This window comes from Salvelinus fontinalis, chromosome 2 (genome assembly GCF_029448725.1).
Source record: "Salvelinus fontinalis isolate EN_2023a chromosome 2, ASM2944872v1, whole genome shotgun sequence".
In the NCBI taxonomy this organism is placed as follows: domain Eukaryota; kingdom Metazoa; phylum Chordata; class Actinopteri; order Salmoniformes; family Salmonidae; genus Salvelinus; species Salvelinus fontinalis.
The window spans coordinates 12,248,431-12,268,079 of record NC_074666.1 but is presented as its reverse complement, the minus strand read 5'-3'; the positions used below and the strand labels follow the sequence as shown (position 1 = coordinate 12,268,079).

The 19,649-nt window shown below is 45.0% G+C and overlaps 1 protein-coding gene across 1 annotated transcript in view; it reads right to left on the bottom strand.

The window, feature by feature from the left end:
* Positions 1–17,625, bottom strand: part of smad7 (SMAD family member 7) — a 53,646-nt gene extending 36,021 nt beyond the window's left edge. Inside the window, exons 1-3 of the mRNA XM_055864032.1 lie at positions 16,087–17,625; positions 14,775–14,828; positions 1,901–1,972 (exon numbers count right to left, since the gene is read on the bottom strand). Coding sequence (XP_055720007.1) covers positions 1,901–1,972; positions 14,775–14,828; positions 16,087–16,555 — 595 coding nt within the window. The 5' untranslated portion in view covers positions 16,556–17,625. The remainder of the gene's footprint in view (positions 1–1,900; positions 1,973–14,774; positions 14,829–16,086) is intronic.
* Between the last annotated feature and the right edge of the window lie 2,024 nt (positions 17,626–19,649).

The window sequence follows — 19,649 nt, the reverse complement described above, 5'->3', positions numbered from 1 at the left end:
GACAACCATCTAACAGACAACCATCTAACAGACAGCCTTTACCAACCATCTAACAGACAACCTTTACCAAACATCTAACAGACAACCTTTACCAACCATCTAACAGACAACCATCTAACAGACAACCTTTACCAAACATCTAACAGACAACCATCTAACAGACAACCTTTACCAAACATCTAACAGACAACCTTTACCAACCATCTAACAGACAACCTTTACCAACCATCTAACAGACAACCTTTACCAACCATCTAACAGACAACCATCTAACAGACAACCATCTAACAGACAGCCTTTACCAACCATCTAACAGACAACCTTTACCAAACATCTAACAGACAACCTTTACCAACCATCTAACAGACAACCATCTAACAGACAACCATCTAACAGACAGCCTTTACCAACCATCTAACAGACAACCTTTACCAACCATCTAACAGACAACCTTTACCAACCATCTAACAGACAACCTTTACCAACCATCTAACAGACAACCATCTAACAGACAACCATCTAACAGACAACCATCTAACAGACAGCCTTTACCAACCATCTAACAGACAACCTTTACCAAACATCTAACAGACAACCTTTACCAACCATCTAACAGACAACCTTTACCAACCATCTAACAGACAACCTTTACCAACCATCTAACAGACAACCATCTAACAGACAACCATCTAACAGACAACCATCTAACAGACAACCATCTAACAGACAACCATCTAACAGACAACCATCTAACAGACAACCATCTAACAGACAACCATCTAACAGACAACCATCTAACAGACAACCATCTAACAGACAACCATCTAACAGACAACCATCTAACAGACAACCATCTAACAGACAACCATCTAACAGACAGCCATCTAACAGACAGCCATCTAACAGACAACCATCTAACAGACAGCCATCTAACAGACAGCCATCTAACAGACAACCATCTAACAGACAACCATCTAACAGACAACCATCTAACAGACAACCATCTAACAGACAACCATCTAACAGACAGCCTTTACAGCATGTTTGTGTTCATGTCCCCATGGAGGGTACAGTAATGATAAGGCTTCATCCAGCTTCAGACGGCTTGGTCCATTGTCATCCACTGATGACATGATTACCGCCTCACAGAGAAACACACGGAAATGTCTCAGCTCAGATCTGCATCCAAAGCAAAACCATGAAAAGCGTAAACACATACACACACAAACTATCCGGAGCTCCCTAAAGCAAACAACCTTTTCTGTTTGGATTACATCAAACAAAACAGAGAGGAAACAGAAGGAGAGGAGAAGGAATTCATGTGGACCTCTAGGAACACGCCTTCCTTCCTGTATTACAGCTAAGAGAGGAAGAAGAGGCCAGAGATCTTGACCGAGGGAGGGTGGGGGCCCCTCCAGCTAGTCAGAGCATCGTGACAGAGGGAGGGTGGGGGCCCCTCCAGCTAGTCAGAGCATCATGACAGAGGGAGGGTGGGGGCCCCTCCAGCTAGCCAGAGCATCATGACAGAGGGAGGGTGGGGGCCCCTCCAGCTAGCCAGAGCATCATGACAGAGGGAGGGTGGGGGCCCCTCCAGCTAGCCAGAGCATCATGACAGAGGGAGGGCGGGGGCCCCTCCAGCTAGCCAGAGCATCATGACAGAGGGAGGGCGGGGGCCCCTCCAGCTAGTCAGAGCATCATGACAGAGGGAGGGCGGGGGCCCCTCCAGCTAGCCAGAGCATCATGACAGAGGGAGGGCGGGGGCCCCTCCAGCTAGCCAGAGCATCATGACAGAGGGAGGGCGGGGGCCCCTCCAGCTAGCCAGAGGGAGGGTGGGAGACAGAAAGAGAGAGCAACAGAAAGAGTGAGAGAGATAAATGAAAACCATGGCCTTAAGTCTTACCTGAGAGCCCCACAGGGGCCGAGTAGGTAGTTCCTCCAGTCTCTGTGGATGAAGGCCCCGAGTCTGGAGAGTCTGAACAGAAAGAAGGAGGGAGTGTGAGAGAAGGGGAGAGAGAGACAGAGGTAAAATACTGTGTGTTAGAATGAGAGACCAACCACAGTTTGAGCAGAGCAGCTGTGAGAGCTGTCAATCACGCGGGCTAAATGAAGACCCACTGGACCACTGAGGTCTGGGAGTCTTTCAGTCAGTTGAAACAGCTAGCCAGCAGCACGAACCTCACAGATCCACAGACACTACTGCAGTTGAAACAGCTAGCCAGCAGCACGAACCTCACAGATCCACAGACACTACTGCAGTTGAAACAGCTAGCCAGCAGCACGAACCTCACAGATCCACAGACACTACTGCAGTTCAAACAGCTAGCCAGAAGCACGAACCTCACAGATCCACAGACACTACTGCTAACTCACTACCTACACTATATTTCCACCAGTATGTGGACACCCCTTCAAATGAGTGGATTTGGCTATTTCAGCCACACCAATTGCTGACAGGCGTATAAAATCTAGCACACGGTCATGTAATCTTCATAGACAAACATTGGCAGTAAAATGGCCAAGAGCTCAGTGACTTTCAACATGGCACCGTCATAGGATGCCACCTTTCCAACAAGTCAGTTTCAGCAAATTTCTGCCCTGCTAGAGCTGCCCCGGTCAACTGTAAATACTGTTATTGTGAAGTGGAAACGTCTAGGAGCAACAACAGCTCAGCCACGAAGTGGTAGGCCACAAGGTCACAGAACCGTACTACCGAGTGCTGAAGCGCGTAAAAATGGTCTGTCCTCAGTTACAACACTCACTACCGAGTTCCAAACTGCCTCTGGAAGCAGCGTCAGCACGATAGGGAGCTTCATGAAATGGGTTTCCATGGTCGAGCAGCCACACACAAGCCTAAGTTCACCATGCGTAATGCCAAGCGTTGGCTGGAGTGGTGTAAAGCTGGCCGCCATTAAACTGAGGAGCAGTGGAAACCCGTTCTCTGGAGTGATGATTCACGCTTCACCACCTGGCAGTCAAACGGACGAATCAATGCATAGTGCCAACTGTAAAGTTTGGTGGAGGAGGAATAATGGTCTGAGGCTGTTTTCAGGGTTCAAACTAGGCCCTTTAGATCCAGGGAAGGGAAATCTTAACGCTACAGATGCCAATGACATTCTAGACGATTCTGTGCTTCCAACTTAGTGTCAACAGTTTGAGGAAGGCCCTTTCCTGTTTCAGCATGACAATGCCCCCGTGCACAAAGCGAGGTCCATACAGAAATGGTTAGTCGAGATCGGTGTGGAAGGACTTGACTGGCCTACACAGAGCCCTGACCTCAACCACGTCGAACACCTTTGGGATGAATTGGAACGCCGACTGTGAGCCAGGCCTAATCACCCAACATCAGTGCCCGTCCTCACTAATGCTCTTGTGTCTGAATGGAAGCAAGTCCCCGCAGCAACGTTCCAACATCTAGTGGAAAGGCTTCCCAGAAGAGTGGAGGGTGTTATGGCAGCAAAGGGGGGACCAACTCCATATTAATTCCCATGATTATGGAATGAGACGTTCGACGAGCAGTTGTCCACATACTTTTGGCCATGTAGTGTATCTCACGGTTCTTCTTTCTGGTGAAATAACATAACCTATACCATACCACCAGGAAGATACAGAAGTACCGCCACACATCAAGTCTTAGCAGCCCTCCAACAGAAAGTAGGACTAGTACTGAGAACTGAAGGGGAAGGCCTCCAACACAAACCACAACTAATCCCATAATCCTCAGCAGTCTCTCCTCAGAGAGACAACCAGAGCGGCCATGTTGGTGGAGAGAGAGAGAGATGGAGAGAGAGAGAGGTAGAGAGAGTTGCTGGCTGGCAGAGGCTCTGACAGCATGACCTGGCAGGTCTCAACACACCACATAAAACACACAGCAGTGCCCCTGCTCTGCTACTTCTCCCAGTCCCAACCCCGGAAAACCAACCAACCCTTCCAACGCAATCACCTTTTCCTTTTTTCTCTCCAAATGTCTCAGAGAGAGGCCCAGAATAAATAAATGACTGGCTTGGAGGGAAAAGAGGCTTTGCCCTGAAAAACATGTCTGACTCCATTGTATCCAAACACTACTTTATATATCAGAGCCTGGTTCTGTCCCAAAATGGCACCCTATTCCTTATAAATAGACTATCTTCGACCAGAGCCCTATGGGACTCCCTATAGGCCCTGGTCAAAATTAGTGCACTACATACGGAATAATGTGTCATGTGGGAGGCAGTGTATCAGAGCTAGTCTCTTATGGGAATATACAGGTTAGCAGGATGCACTCCATCAACCCCAAAACAATGAGTGAGACAGGAAATAGCCCCAGCCTTGAAAACTGTGTACAGTAAATTTTCTTAATGGCATGCTAGCCAACAGAGGAAACTCTCTCTTCCTCTCCTCCCAGGTCTCCGTTGGTCTCCGCCTGTCCCTGCTAAGATTAACCCCCCCCCCTGCTGAGATTAACCCCCTGTCCCTGCTGTGATTAACCCCCCGTCCCTGCTGAGATTAACCCCCCGTCCCTGCTGAGATTAACCCCCAGTCCCTGTTGAGATTAACCCCATGTCCCTGTTGAGATTAACCCCCAGTCCCTGCTGAGATTAACCCCCAGTCCCTGCTGTGATTAACCCCCAGTCCCTGTTGAGATTAACCCCCAGTCCCTGCTGAGATTAACCCCCAGTCCCTGTTGAGATTAACCCCCAGTCCCTGCTGAGATTAACCCCCAGTCCCTGCTGAGATTAACCCCCAGTCCCTGCTGAGATTAACCCCATGTCCCTGCTGAGAATAACCGCCAGTCCCTGCTGAGATTAACCCCATGTCCCTGCTGAGATTAACCCCATGTCCCTGCTGAGATTACCCCCCCCCCCCTGCTGAGATTAACCCCATGTCCCTGCTGAGATTACCCCACCCCCCCTGCTGAGATTAACCCCCTGTCCCTGCAGAGATTAACCCCCAGTCCCTGCTGAGATTAACCCCCAGTCCCTGTTGATATTAACCCCCAGTCCCTGTTGAGATTAACCCCCAGTCCCTGCTGAGATTTACACCCCATCCCTGCTGATATTAACCCCCAGTCCCTGCTGAGATTACCCCCCAGTCCCTGCTGAGATTACCCCCCGTCCCTGCTGAGATTAACACCCCGTCCCTGCTGATATTAAACCCCCGTCCCTGCTGATATTAAACCCCCGTCCCTGTTGAGATTTACACCCCGTCCCTGCTGATATTAAACCCCCGTCCCTGCTGATATTAAACCCCCGTCCCTGTTGAGATTTACACCCCGTCCCTGCTGATATTAAACCCCCGTCCCTGTTGAGATTTACACCCCGTCCCTGTTGAGATTTACACCCCGTCCCTGCTGAGATTTACACCCCGTCCCTGTTGAGATTTACACCCCGTCCCTGCTGAGATTAACCCCCCGTCCCTGTTGAGATTTACACCCCGTCCCTGCTGAGATTTACACCCCGTCCCTGCTGAGATTTACACCCCGTCCCTGCTGAGATTTACACCCCGTCCCTGCTGAGATTTACACCCCGTCCCTGCTGAGATTTACACCCCGTCCCTGCTGAGATTAACCCCCCGTCCCTGTTGAGATTTACACCCCGCCCCTGTTGAGATTTACATCCCGCCCCTGTTGAGATTTACACCCCGTCCCTGTTGAGATTTACATCCCGCCCCTGCTGAGATTTACCCCAAGTGATCTAATAGTGATGCCACCAATAAGAGACGTAGCAGCGAGGGATATGTGTAATTGATCTTCTATGTAGTGTATTCTATGTAGTGTACTATGTAGTGTATTAACTCCTCTATGTAGTGTTTATAACTCCTCTATGTAGTATCATAACTCCTCTATGTAGCGCGTATAACTCTTCTATGTAGTATTATACCTCCTCTATGTAGCATTATTACTTGTCTATGTAGTATTATAACTCCTCTATGTAGTGTTTATAACTCCTCTATGTAGTATTATAACTCTTCTATGTAGAAGTATTATTCATCCATGTAATATATTAACTCCTCTATGTAGTATTATTACTCTAGTGTATTAACTCCTCTATGTAGTATTATAACTCCTCTATGTAGTATTATTACTCCTCTATGTAGTATTATAACTCCTCTATGTAGTATTATTACTCCTCTATAAGACGACTACTACTGTCACATCAGATCCAGTCATGAAACTTTTCCAATATGTAGACTCCGTAAGTCTGTGAAGTCTCAGCCTCTCTAGGATCAGAAGGACTCCAGGGAAGCGCGTAAAAAACACCAGGGAGCTAGGGGAGGGAAGGAGAGGAAAGAGGAGTGTGTGACTGACTCTATCGTTGGCTATGCTGTCTCTGACTGGCTGACTGGCTGACTGACTGACTGGCCTACTGGCTGTGCTCCGTCTCCGTCTCTGTGTGCGGCTGACTGACTGACTGGCCTGCTGGCTGGGCTGTGTCTCAGGGTCTAGCTGACTGGCTGTGCTCCGTCTCTGTGTGCGAATGACTGACTGGCTGTGCTCCGTCTCTGTCTCTGTGTGCGGCTGACTGACTGGCTGGCTTGTATTCAGTAATGATACATTCCATTCTATACATGTCAACGGACTCTGTCCTACACCTTCCATCAGCAGAGCCTGAGAGCAGAGCACAGCCCCATTAGGCAATGCAAGACTACTAGCATTACTGCCTACAAATTAGAGACAGGATTCTAGCCTGGTTCCAGATCTGTTTGTGCTGTCTTGCCAACTCATGAATGACCAGTAGTTGGAAAGACAGCACCAACATATCTGGGACCAGGCTAGTTCACGCCTAGGCTAGACCAGCCCCGGTACTGTGGTCAACCTAAAGAGATGCAGGGCCACGGTGAAGCAGCCTGCCTCTCTTTCATGGCTGTCCAGGAGGTAGGCCTGGTTTCCTGGGCACGGTTCACTGACCACAGGCCTGAGGTGGAGCTCGTCCAGACCCAAGACCTGGAAGATTCAGTCAGAGAGAGTGATGGAGAAAAAGAGAGGGCGAGGGGAGCGGGGTAAAACAGAAAGAAGCAGAAAATATGGAGGAAGAGTTTGAGAAAGTGGTGAATAGAGTTATTTAATTATTAAAGTAAGTAACAGAGAGAGAGAGAGAGAGAGAGAGAGAGAGAGAGAGAGAGAGAGAGAGAGATGGAGGGGGAGAGGGAGAGAGAGAGAGAGAGACAAAAAGAGAGAGGGGGATGGAGAGTGGGGAGAGAGAGACAAAAAGAGAGAGGGGGAGGGAAAGCGAGCGAGATGGAGGGGTTAGAGAGAGAGACAAAAAGAGAGAGGGGGAGGGAGAGAGATGGAGGGGGGAGCGAGAGAGACAAAAAGAGAGAGAGGGGGAGGGAGAGAGATGGAGGGGGGGAGAGAGAAAAAAAAAGAGAGGGGGGAGAGAGAGAGGGAGATGGAGGGGAGAGCGAGAGAGACAAAAAAAGAGAGAGAGGGGGAGGGAGAGAGATGGAGGGGGGGAGAGAGAGAAAAAAGAGAGAGGGGGGAGAGAGAGAGACAAAAAGAGAGGGGAGAGAGAGAGACAAAAAGAGAGAGAGAGAGGTAGGCAGCAGCTTCAAACACTGTATGATTCATTTTCCAGGGAGCTAAAACAAACTAGCGCATTACCACGGCAGCTTTGATAATGACCGTGGAGAGACAGACTGACACGTCTGATTCCTGTTCCATAAAGAACCCCCTTCTCTCTCGTCTCTCTCTCACAAACACTCTCACGCTCTCTTGTTTAGATCTACGCATTCAGCAACAGAAACTGAAACATAAGTCTGACTCCCCTTGGTGTTTTTATAGCTGAATTATTATATAATATAGTCATAAACTTCAGACATTGGAAACATCAATGAACTACTAAACCCTTATTACTGACTCGTATTAGTGATTATTAATCACATGTCCGGTTGGCTAACTGTCCACACACACTTGGATCTGTAGTGCCCTTGACGTGGCAGTCAGTCCGTCAGTCAGTCCGTCTGTTGAACTTGACCAGCGAACGACCAGCTCTGGGTCCAGTAAGGTTTGATTGTCTGTGTGTCTGTCTGTCCCTCGAATAGATCATTGTCCTTGTTCTACATGTTCACTACTTGGTTCTGCTGGTCAAAGACACTTACAAGGGCCTTACAAGATCATGCTCTTAACCCCAGGGGAGTCAAAGTTGACATACACACACTATAGAACCCAAGGGCAGGCAGAGAAAACTCTTTCTACTGCACAGCCATGCCTGTCATCACCGGTAATATATACTATGTGTTATATATGCAGGTGTTGTGGGACAGGAACCCTGGGGTATTCCACCTATTGTGAGTGACGATGGTAATGTGGCCAGTGGAACGCTGTGGTGAGGAGTCAGAGATGTTAGCATGGTAATGTGGCCAGTGGAACGCTGTGGTGAGGAGTCAGAGATGTTAGCATGGTAATGTGGCCAGTGGAACTCTGTGGTGAGGAGTCAGAGATGTTAGCATGGTAATGTGGCCAGTGGAACGCTGTGGTGAGGAGTCAGAGATGTTAGCATGGTAATGTGGCCAGTGGAACTCTGTGGTGAGGAGTCAGAGATGTTAGCATGGTAATGTGGCCAATGGAACTCTGTGGTGAGGAGTCAGAGATGTTAGCATGGTAATGTGGCCAGTGGAACTCTGTGGTGAGGAGTCAGAGATGTTAGCATGGTAATGTGGCCAGTGGAACTCTGTGGTGAGGAGTCAGAGATGTTAGCATAGTAATGTGGCCAGTGGAACTCTGTGGTGAGGAGTCAGAGATGTTAGCATGGTAATGTGGCCAGTGGAACTCTGTGGTGAGGACTCAGAGATGTTAGCATGGTAATGTGGCCAGTGGAACTCTGTGGTGAGGAGTCAGAGATGTTAGCATGGTAATGTGGCCAGTGGAACTCTGTGGTGAGGAGTCAGAGATGTTAGCATGGTAATGTGGCCAGTGGAACTCTGTGGTGAGGAGTCAGAGATGTTAGCATGGTAATGTGGTCAATGGAACTCTGTGGTGAGGACTCAGAGATGTTAGCATGGTAATGTGGCCAGTGGAACTCTGTGGTGAGGAGTCAGAGATGTTAGCATGGTAATGTGGCCAGTGGAAATCTCCTCTAGTTCTATATAGTCTGACTCGTCTCCTCTAGTTCTATATAGTCTGACTCGTCTCCTCTAGTTCTATATAGTCTGACTCCTCTCCTCTAGTTCTATATAGTCTGACTCGTCTCCTCTAGTTCTATATAGTCTGACTCGTCTCCTCTAGTTCTACATAGTCTGACTCCTCTCCTCTAGTTCTATATAGTCTGACTCGTCTCCTCTAGTTCTACATAGTCTGACTCGTCTCCTCTAGTTCTATATAGTCTGACTTGTCTCCACTAGTTCTATATAGTCTGACTCCTCTCCTCTAGTTCTATATAGTCTGACTCGTCTCCTCTAGTTCTATATAGTCTGACGCCTCTCCTCTAGTTCTATATAGTCTGACTCCTCTCCTCTAGTTCTATATAGTCTGACTCGTCTCCTCTAGTTCTACATAGTCTGACTCCTCTCCTCTAGTTCTATATAGTCTGACTCGTCTCCTCTAGTTCTATATAGTCTGACTTGTCTCCTCTAGTTCTATATAGTCTGACTCCTCTCCTCTAGTTCTATATAGTCTGACTCCTCTTCTCTAGTTCTATATAGTCTGATTCCTCTCCTCTAGTTCTATATAGTCTGACTCGTCTCCTCTAGTTCTATATAGTCTGACTCCTCTCCTCTAGTTCTATATAGTCTGACTCGTCTCCTCTAGTTCTATATAGTCTGACTCCTCTCCTCTAGTTCTATATAGTCTGACTCGTCTCCTCTAGTTCTATATAGTCTGACTCGTCTCCTCTAGTTCTATATAGTCTGACTCGTCTCCTCTAGTTCTACATAGTCTGACTCGTCTCCTCTAGTTCTATATAGTCTGACTCCTCTCCTCTAGTTCTATATAGTCTGACTCGTCTCCTCTAGTTCTATATAGTCTGACTCGTCTCCTCTAGTTCTATATAGTCTGACTCGTCTCCACTAGTTCTATATAGTCTGACTCGTCTCCTCTAGTTCTATATAGTCTGACTCCTCTCCTCTAGTTCTATATAGTCTGACTCGTCTCCTCTAGTTCTATATAGTCTGACTCCTCTCCTCTAGTTCTATATAGTCTGACTCGTCTCCTCTAGTTCTATATAGTCTGACTCGTCTCCTCTAGTTCTATATAGTCTGACTCCTCTCCTCTAGTTCTATATAGTCTGACTCGTCTCCTCTAGTTCTATATAGTCTGACTCGTCTCCTCTAGTTCTATATAGTCTGACTTGTCTCCACTAGTTCTATATAGTCTGACTCGTCTCCTCTAGTTCTATATAGTCTGACTCCTCTCCTCTAGTTCTATATAGTCTGACTCGTCTCCTCTAGTTCTATATAGTCTGACTCCTCTCCTCTAGTTCTATATAGTCTGACTCGTCTCCTCTAGTTCTATATAGTCTGACTCGTCTCCTCTAGTTCTATATAGTCTGACTCCTCTCCTCTAGTTCTATATAGTCTGACTTGTCTCCACTAGTTCTATATAGTCTGACTCGTCTCCTCTAGTTCTATATAGTCTGACTCCTCTCCTCTAGTTCTATATAGTCTGACTCGTCTCCTCTAGTTCTATATAGTCTGACTCCTCTCCTCTAGTTCTATATAGTCTGACTCGTCTCCTCTAGTTCTATATAGTCTGACTCGTCTCCTCTAGTTCTATATAGTCTGACTCCTCTCCTCTAGTTCTATATAGTCTGACTCGTCTCCTCTAGTTCTATATAGTCTGACTCCTCTCCTCTAGTTCTATATAGTCTGACTCCTCTCCTCTAGTTCTATATAGTCTGACTCGTCTCCTCTAGTTCTATATAGTCTGACTCCTCTCCTCTAGTTCTATATAGTCTGACTCCTCTCCTCTAGTTCTATATAGTCTGACTCGTCTCCTCTAGTTCTATATAGTCTGACACGTCTCCTCTAGTTCTATATAGTCTGACTCGTCTCCTCTAGTTCTATATAGTCTGACTCGTCTCCTCTATGTGTGTGTGAATCTCCCTCTGCAGCCCAGCCACACTCCCCTCCATTGTCCTATTAATATCTGTCCTCTCTCTAGTCTTTATTGTCTTAGACTGAACCCTCCAAGAATCCCAGCGGCACATGCCTTCCTCTCCTTTCTTCCCCTCTGTTCAATGGAATATACTTTCTCCTTTCTTCCCCTCTGTTCAATGAAATATACTTTCTCCTTTCTTCCCCTCTGTTCAATGAAATATACTTTCTCCTTTCTTCCCCTCTGTTCAATGAAATATACTTTCTCATTTCTTTCCCTCTGTTCAATGAAATATACTGTCTCCTTTCTTTCCCTCTGTTCAATGAAATATACTTTCTCCTTCTCTGCTCTAGGGGGGGAACTCTGCCCTGGGCTTTTCCTCCTTCTGTCTATCTTCCTTTCCTCCCTCTCTCTCCTCGTCTTTCTTCCCTCTCTCACTCCATCTCCCCCCTCTCTCTTTCTGTCTTCCTCCATCTCTCTTTCTTCTTTCCACCTCACCACGGCCAGAGGAGAGACTAGAGAGAGAGAGTGTGTGTGTGTATGTGTGTGTGTGTGTGTGTGCGTGCGTGCGTGCGTGCGTCTGTCTGTGTGTCTGTGTGTGTGTGTGTGTGTGTGTGTGTGTGTGTGTGTGTGTGTGTGTGTGTGTGTGTGTGTGTGTGTGTGTGTGTGTCTGTCTGTCTGTCTGTCTGTCTGTGTGTCTGTGTGTGTGCGAGCATGCGCGCTGGGACTTGACTCATTCGTTCACATCACTCAGTGGAAGCGGTACTCCAAAAAGACCAGTTGAAGTGTAGTAGACATTAGTGAAGCTGCCTCCCTAACCCTGTCATCCTACCCAGCTAGCATCGCAGGAAGCTGCCTCCCTAACCCTGTCATCCTACCCAGCTAGCCTCGCAGGAAGCTGCCTCCCTAACCCTGTCATCCTACCCAGCTAGCATCGCAGGAAGCTGCCTCCCTAACCCTGTCATCCTACCCAGCTAGCATCGCAGGAAGCTGCCTCCCTAACCCTGTCATCCTACCCAGCTAGCCTCGCAGGAAGCTGCCTCCCTAACCCTGTCATCCTACCCAGCTAGCCTCGCAGGAAGCTGCCTCCCTAACCCTGTCATCCTACCCAGCTAGCATCGCAGGAAGCTGCCTCCCTAACCCTGTCATCCTACCCAGCTAGCCTCGCAGGAAGCTGCCTCCCTAACCATGTCATCCTACCCAGCTAGCCTCGCAGGAAGCTGCCTCCCTAACCCTGTCATCCTACCCAGCTAGCCTCGCAGGAAGCTGCCTCCCTAACCATGTCATCCTACCCAGCTAGCCTCGCAGGAAGCTGCCTCCCTAACCCTGTCATCCTACCCAGCTAGCCTCGCAGGAAGCTGCCTCCCTAACCCTGTCATCCTACCCAGCTAGCCTCGCAGGAAGCTGCCTCCCTAACCATGTCATCCTACCCAGCTAGCATCGCAGGAAGCTGCCTCCCTAACCCTGTCATCCTACCCAGCTAGCCTCGCAGGAAGCTGCCTCCCTAACCATGTCATCCTACCCAGCTAGCCTCGCAGGAAGCTGCCTCCCTAACCCTGTCATACTACCCAGCTAGCCTCGCAGGAAGCTGCCTCCCTAACCCTGTCATCCTACCCAGCTAGCCTCGCAGGAAGCTGCCTCCCTAACCATGTCATCCTACCCAGCTAGCCTCGCAGGAAGCTGCCTCCCTAACCCTGTCATCCTACCCAGCTAGCCTCGCAGGAAGCTGCCTCCCTAACCCTGTCATCCTACCCAGCTAGCCTCGCAGGAAGCTGCCTCCCTAACCCTGTCATCCTACCCAGCTAGCCTCGCAGGAAGCTGCCTCCCTAACCCTGTCATCCTACCCAGCTAGCCTCGCAGGAAGCTTCCTCCCTAACCATGTCATCCTACCCAGCTAGCCTCGCAGGAAACTGCCTCCCTAACCATGTCATCCTACCCAGCTAGACCCAGCGGTGAAGTCCCATGGACGTTAGGCCTGTCCCAAATTCCACCCTATTCCCTATATAGTTCACTATTTTTTGAAAAAGGCAAAGTCAAAAGTAGTGCACTATACAGGAAATAGGGAACGTTCTCTCTGTGCGGTCTGGTCAAAGTCATGCAGGAAACCCCAAAACTGTCTGATTCATAAAGGAGTGACTCACAGCCGCCATCGAAACACTTCAACTGACTTCAGTAGCTGGTCCTCGCTTAACTTCCCCTCTTCTCTTCATTCACTATCTATTCAATTATGATATTTTTGTATTTTTATGTTACCTTTATTTAACTAGGCAAGTCAGTTAAGAACAAATTCTTATTTACAATGACGGCCTACACCGGCCAAACCCGGACGATGCTGGGACAATTGTGCACCACCCTATGGGACTCCCAATCATGGCCGGTTGTGATATAGCCTGGATTCGAACCAGGGTGTCTGTAGTGACGCTTCTAACACCGAGATGCGGTGCCTTAGACCGCTGTGCCACTAAAATGATGATCACCATGTATCATATGTATCTAAAGTTTAACATAGACATGACAGGGGCGGCAGGTAGCCTGGTGGTTAGAGCATTGGGCCACTAACTGAAAGGTTGCTAGATTGAATCCCCGAGTTGACAAGGTAAAAAATCTGTTGTTCTGCCCCTGAACAAGGCAGTTAACCCACTGTTCCCCGGTTGGCTGCCATTGTAAATAAGAATTTGTTCTTAACTGACTTGCCTAGTAAAATAAACAAAATAAACAGCTATCTGCCCATATTAGAGACTTGGATGAGTCTCATGATTGTCTATAGCTGCAAACACAGCAGTTTAATCTTCCAACTTCCCTTTTTGGCAGACAAATACTGCTATATATATATATATTTGAGATAATAGACTTCCTTCTAAAAATGGCTCACAGACCTAATGACAGGCCTGCATGTACACACAAAAGCTCTACGCACACGAACACACACACATAGCAGTGTGACACTCCCAAACCCTCAGCCATAATCTACAGTCAGATTCATTCAACAGATAAAACATGGCTCCATAAATCTTTCTGTTTTTCCCCTTGTGTTTGTGATCCACATTTCCCATAAGCTCTCTCCCCTCCCTGCAGACGGCACCACCCCTTCACACACACACACACACACACACACACACACACACACACACACACACACACACACACACACACACACACACACACACACACACACACACACACACACACACAACCACACAACCACACAACCACACACTGGCACTTGCGTACGTGTGTCCTGCATGTGTGTGTATATGTTACCTCCCTGTGTGTGTCTCCTCTCTCTCCTCTGGTGCCAATACTGTTTATCTGTCCTGCTAGGTCACCCCCTCCGGCCAAAAGTTTGTGCAGACAGACAACCACTGCAGAGCTGGTGCCAGCCTGGAATGGGCCCTGGCCTTGGCTACCCGCCATTCTATTAAAGGGCCCTGGTCGGCCCTGGCGCTGCCCAGACAGCCCTCTCTCAGTCTGACTAGCACCATAAATCTAACAGAACATTTCCATATCCTCACACAAGTATTTACAAATTGCCAGGCAAAAGTGTAGTGTTGTGGTAATAATGTTGATATAAACTTTGTTGTAGTAATAACATTGTTATAAACTTTATAATATACAGTTATATTTTTCACAAATGGTACATAACTATAAATATATATATATATATTAACTTGTATTGATTTTAAGTGTATGACCGTGAAAAATCATATGCTGAAAAAATATAAACCCCAAAAACCTTAACATTCATAAGAAAAATGACAAATAAACTCACCAGGTGGTTTAAGAAAATCCATTGGATATCGGGAATAAGGAGGAGGGGGGGACTCTGAAATGAAAAGAAATAGACAGAAGAGAGAAAGAAAAGACAGAGCATGAGAAAAAGCGTCCAGGGAAAGATGAAACGTATGATAACAGTTGGCATTCTTTTTGGAAAACTGTTTGTATTATCAGTGGGGGTTGGAGGCAGGGCAGGCAGCGAGGCAGCCATGCGGCGATTGCCTTGATATCTGACGACGAGATAAACAAGGGCCGCCTGGCGCCAGCCTCTAGGCGGATATCTGACTCGGCTCCGACTCAGGCTGTGGGAGATACGGGCCTCTTTGCTCACACCAGAACAGGACACTCCAATCGGAATCGCTGCAAGCAAACTAACTCGGTCCAGACTGACTGTCAAATACAACAAGATACATGGAGGTCAAGGATAGGAAATTTAAAATAGTTGAATATTGTGCATCTTCTTTGTTATTACAAGCAGCCTTACATGAAAATATGGTCACGTTCCATCAAATAAATGTACTTTCATGTGACAAAACGCACCGCTGACTACTTCCTATAAATGTTTGAAGCCATCCTTGTTCAAATACTCCACATCTAGATTTGAGGGGTTTAATACATGCATTCTACAGAAGATAATGGTATAGGAAACCTACAAAATAAGAGCAAGATCCCCTCTGCAGTTTAGATTTTTTTTTAAATATAAAAGCAAACAAATCTATAACTAAAAACAATAAGTAGGCCAAACTAGGGGCAGTAGGTAACCTAGTGGTTACCGCGTTGGGTCAATAACCTGAAAGGTTGCTAGATCGAATCCCTAAACTGACAAGCTAAAAGTCTGTCAATCTGGCCCTGAACAAGGCAATTATCCCGATGTTCATAGGCCGTCATTGTAAATAATACTTTGTTCTTAATGAACTGACTTTCATAGTTAAAAAAGAAGCTTGGCCACACCAGTAAAATACGTCTACCGCTTACTATAAATAATAAGGCCATAATATAATAGCAACTGTTTTGATTTGTGAGGGGCCCTTCAAAGCAAATGTTGAATAATTTCCCATATCCTAGATAGAATAATTATACATCTAAACTTAAGGAAATAGTGATTATGCTAACCGTTGTGCTGCTAAAACGTCATACCAACCAAATCTGACCTATAGCGTTGCAATTGACACAACCGGTAATTGTGCCTGGGAAAGTTTACATGCCAATCAATTTACCCACACACAATATTAAACAGTGCAATTGCTGATTTCGATTTATTTTTCACGTTATAATCTTTGGTTTTAAAAAATATATACATAACTTACCGAGTTCACAAAGCCTGCTCATGTGGTGCGGATTGCAGCAAACGAGTTCTGGGTTAATTTCCCCATAGGATTCACAGCAAGATAGCCTTTTTAATTCCGAGCAATCCATGAGGTCCGGCCACCGAAACACTTTGTAGAGCAGCAAGGGGAGGGAATAAGACTGCTGACCCAGTTTGGTGTCCACTTTGCTGGGTAGGAGCAGGCAGGGGCTCCGCGCACCCCCCTTTGACTCGACCGCTTGCAAGAGCCACTCTAATTGTTTCTCTTTTATTTGTTTCAGTGTCGAGTGGGTCAAGGCTTTCAATTCAGCATCCGTTCCGGCGCTAGTTTTTCCTGCAACCTTCGTCGATTTACCCATACAGCAACCCCCGGATCCATGCGTTCGTGTATCCGCATCCCCGTCGCCCTCGACCGGCGCACGGCTCCTCCAGAGTCGCCGGACGAGCCCAGTTCGTTTGGTCCTAAACATGCGGGACGAAAAGAGGGTTTCCCGGCTAAAAAACGAGCATGATGTACGCAAATCATGAAGATTCCGGGATCCGTGTACAGGCAACGACAAGCAGCCTGAGATAATAGTATGGAGAAACTGGGAGTTGGAGAAGGCAAGAAAATCTGTAGCATACGCCAGTCTTTAATAAAAAATAAAATAAAAAAAATAAACCCCGCAAAAAAAAATCAAGGCTCCAGTCGTGATAGTAACCTTCTCTGTAAGGAGAAATGAAACATCACCTTAACGGAATTATAAACCTATAATGGTCCACCTAAAATGCAGCTATATCGAAATATAAACCCTTTTCAATGTAAGAACGTTGAGCATCTAGAATACAAAATAGCAGCATAAAGAATTTGTTACAACGTTGAACTACTGTGAACATGAAATGCTTCATTCGTTCCGTTCATTCAGTAGCCCATGTAGAAAGATAAACATTGTAACAGATGATATTTTACGCATATGGTTACGAGTTGGGTTTCTGTGTAATTTGGAGCAGATAAATTGCCTAGTTAAATACTAGAATTAGGTTATATATCCATGAGAAAAAAAACGAAGCTGTCCAGTTTTCATTAGAAAAAAAATAATCCACACATTCCTTGATCCGACAGCAAAAAGGCTTTAACACAGGCTGTTGTCTACGTTTTATCCCTTATCTTCTAAATGTCATATCTGTCTGCACATGATGAGATCTTCAATATAGATTTAGACGTTACAAGAGGACGAAAGGATCCCCTAAACAGATCCAAAACTAGGTAGCAAATCCAAAACTGGAGCCGCTTTAGTGCCAGACAGAAATCTGCCTTAGTAGGGTAGTCGCACAGAGTCCCCGTCTACCGTCCGTTGTACCAGAATTATATGTCGAAATAGCCCTTTATAAATGAATCCAGACACTTATTGAATGAGGTTTCCGTAGTCTAAGGAATAAAGCGATTTGAGTGGCGACAAAGAAGTGATGCGATCTTCAGAAAACGTCTGCGAATGACGCGAATAGTTGAAGTGCCCTTGCCTTCTCTTGCTCGCGATCTCTTTCTAACTCTCTGAGCTGTGTCTCCAGTGCGCATTGGCGCGCCCCGTCACGTGGGTGTCTAGACACCCTGTCGCTTGAAAAAAGTGATTGTGTTGCGCAAACAAGAGATCAAGTAGCTTAGGCTGCTACATACAGAGACATCGTTTAGGTAGGAAAGTTACATTTTCCAAAAGTTACAAAAGAAAAATGTTGTAAATAATGCGAAAAGATCGTGTGGGAAATTAAACATGGAGCTAGAATGGCTATTTACTGTAGAAATGAGACACCTTCTCTGTCTCTCTCTCTCTCAGGGTAATATTTGACAAAACGTTTGTTTTACTTTATATTTATTTTGCGCCATATGATCACATTAACGTTGATTACGTTGATCATAATAGTCGGCTAATAATAATAACAAAAACATTACTGATAATAATAATAACATTACTGATAACAACAACAACATTACTGATAATAATAATAACATTACCGATAACAACAACAACAACATTACTGATAACAATAACAACATTACTGATAACAATAACAACAACATTACTGATAACAATAACAACACTACTGATAACAACAACAACATTACTGATAACAATAACAACAACATTACTGATAACAACAACAACATTACTGATAACAATAACAACACTACTGATAACAACAACAACAACATTACTGATAACAACAACAACATTACTGATAACAATAACAACATTACTGATAACAACAACAACATTACTGATAACAACAACAACACTACTGATAACAACAACAACACTACTGATAACAATAACAACATTACTGATAACAATAACAACATTACCGATAACAATAACAACAACATTACTGATAACAATAACAACATTACTGATAACAATAACAACATTACTGATAACAACAACAACATTACTGATAACAACAACAACAACATTACTGATAACAACAACAACATTACTGATAACAATAACAACAACATTACTGATAACAACAACAACATTACTGATAACAACAACAACACTACTGATAACAACAACAACATTACTGATAACAATAACAACAACATTACTGATAACAATAACAACATTACTGATAACAATAACAACAACATTACTGATAACAATAACAACATTACTGATAACAACAACAACAACATTACTGATAACAATAACAACAACATTACTGATAACAACAATAACAACATTACTGATAACAACAATAACAACATTACTGATAACAACAACAACATTACTGATAACAACAACAACATTACTGATAACAATAACAACATTACTGATAACAATAATAACATTACCGATAACAACAACAACATTACTGATAACAATAACAACAACATTACTGATAACAACAATAACAACATTACTGATAACAATAACAACAACATTACTGATAACAACAACAACATTACTGATAACAATAACAACATTACTGATAACAATAATAACATTACCGATAACAACAACAACATTACTGATAACAATAACAACAACATTACTGATAACAACAATAACAACATTACTGATAACAATAACAACAACATTACTGATAACAACAACAACATTACTGATAACAACAACAACATTACTGATAACAACAACATTACTGATAACAACAACAACAACATTACTGATAACAACAACAACATTACTGATAACAATAACAACAACATTACTGATAACAACAACAACATTACTGATAACAATAACAACATTACTGATAACAATAATAACATTACCGATAACAACAACAACATTACTGATAACAATAACAACAACATTACTGATAACAACAATAACAACATTACTGATAACAATAACAACATTACTGATAACAACAACAACATTACTGATAATAACAACAACAACATTACTGATAACAACAACAACATTACTGATAACAATAACAACACTACTGATAACAACAACAACATTACTGATAACAATAACAACACTACTGATAGTAATAATAATAATAATAACAATAACATTACTGATAATAATAACAATAACAACAATAACATTACCGATAATA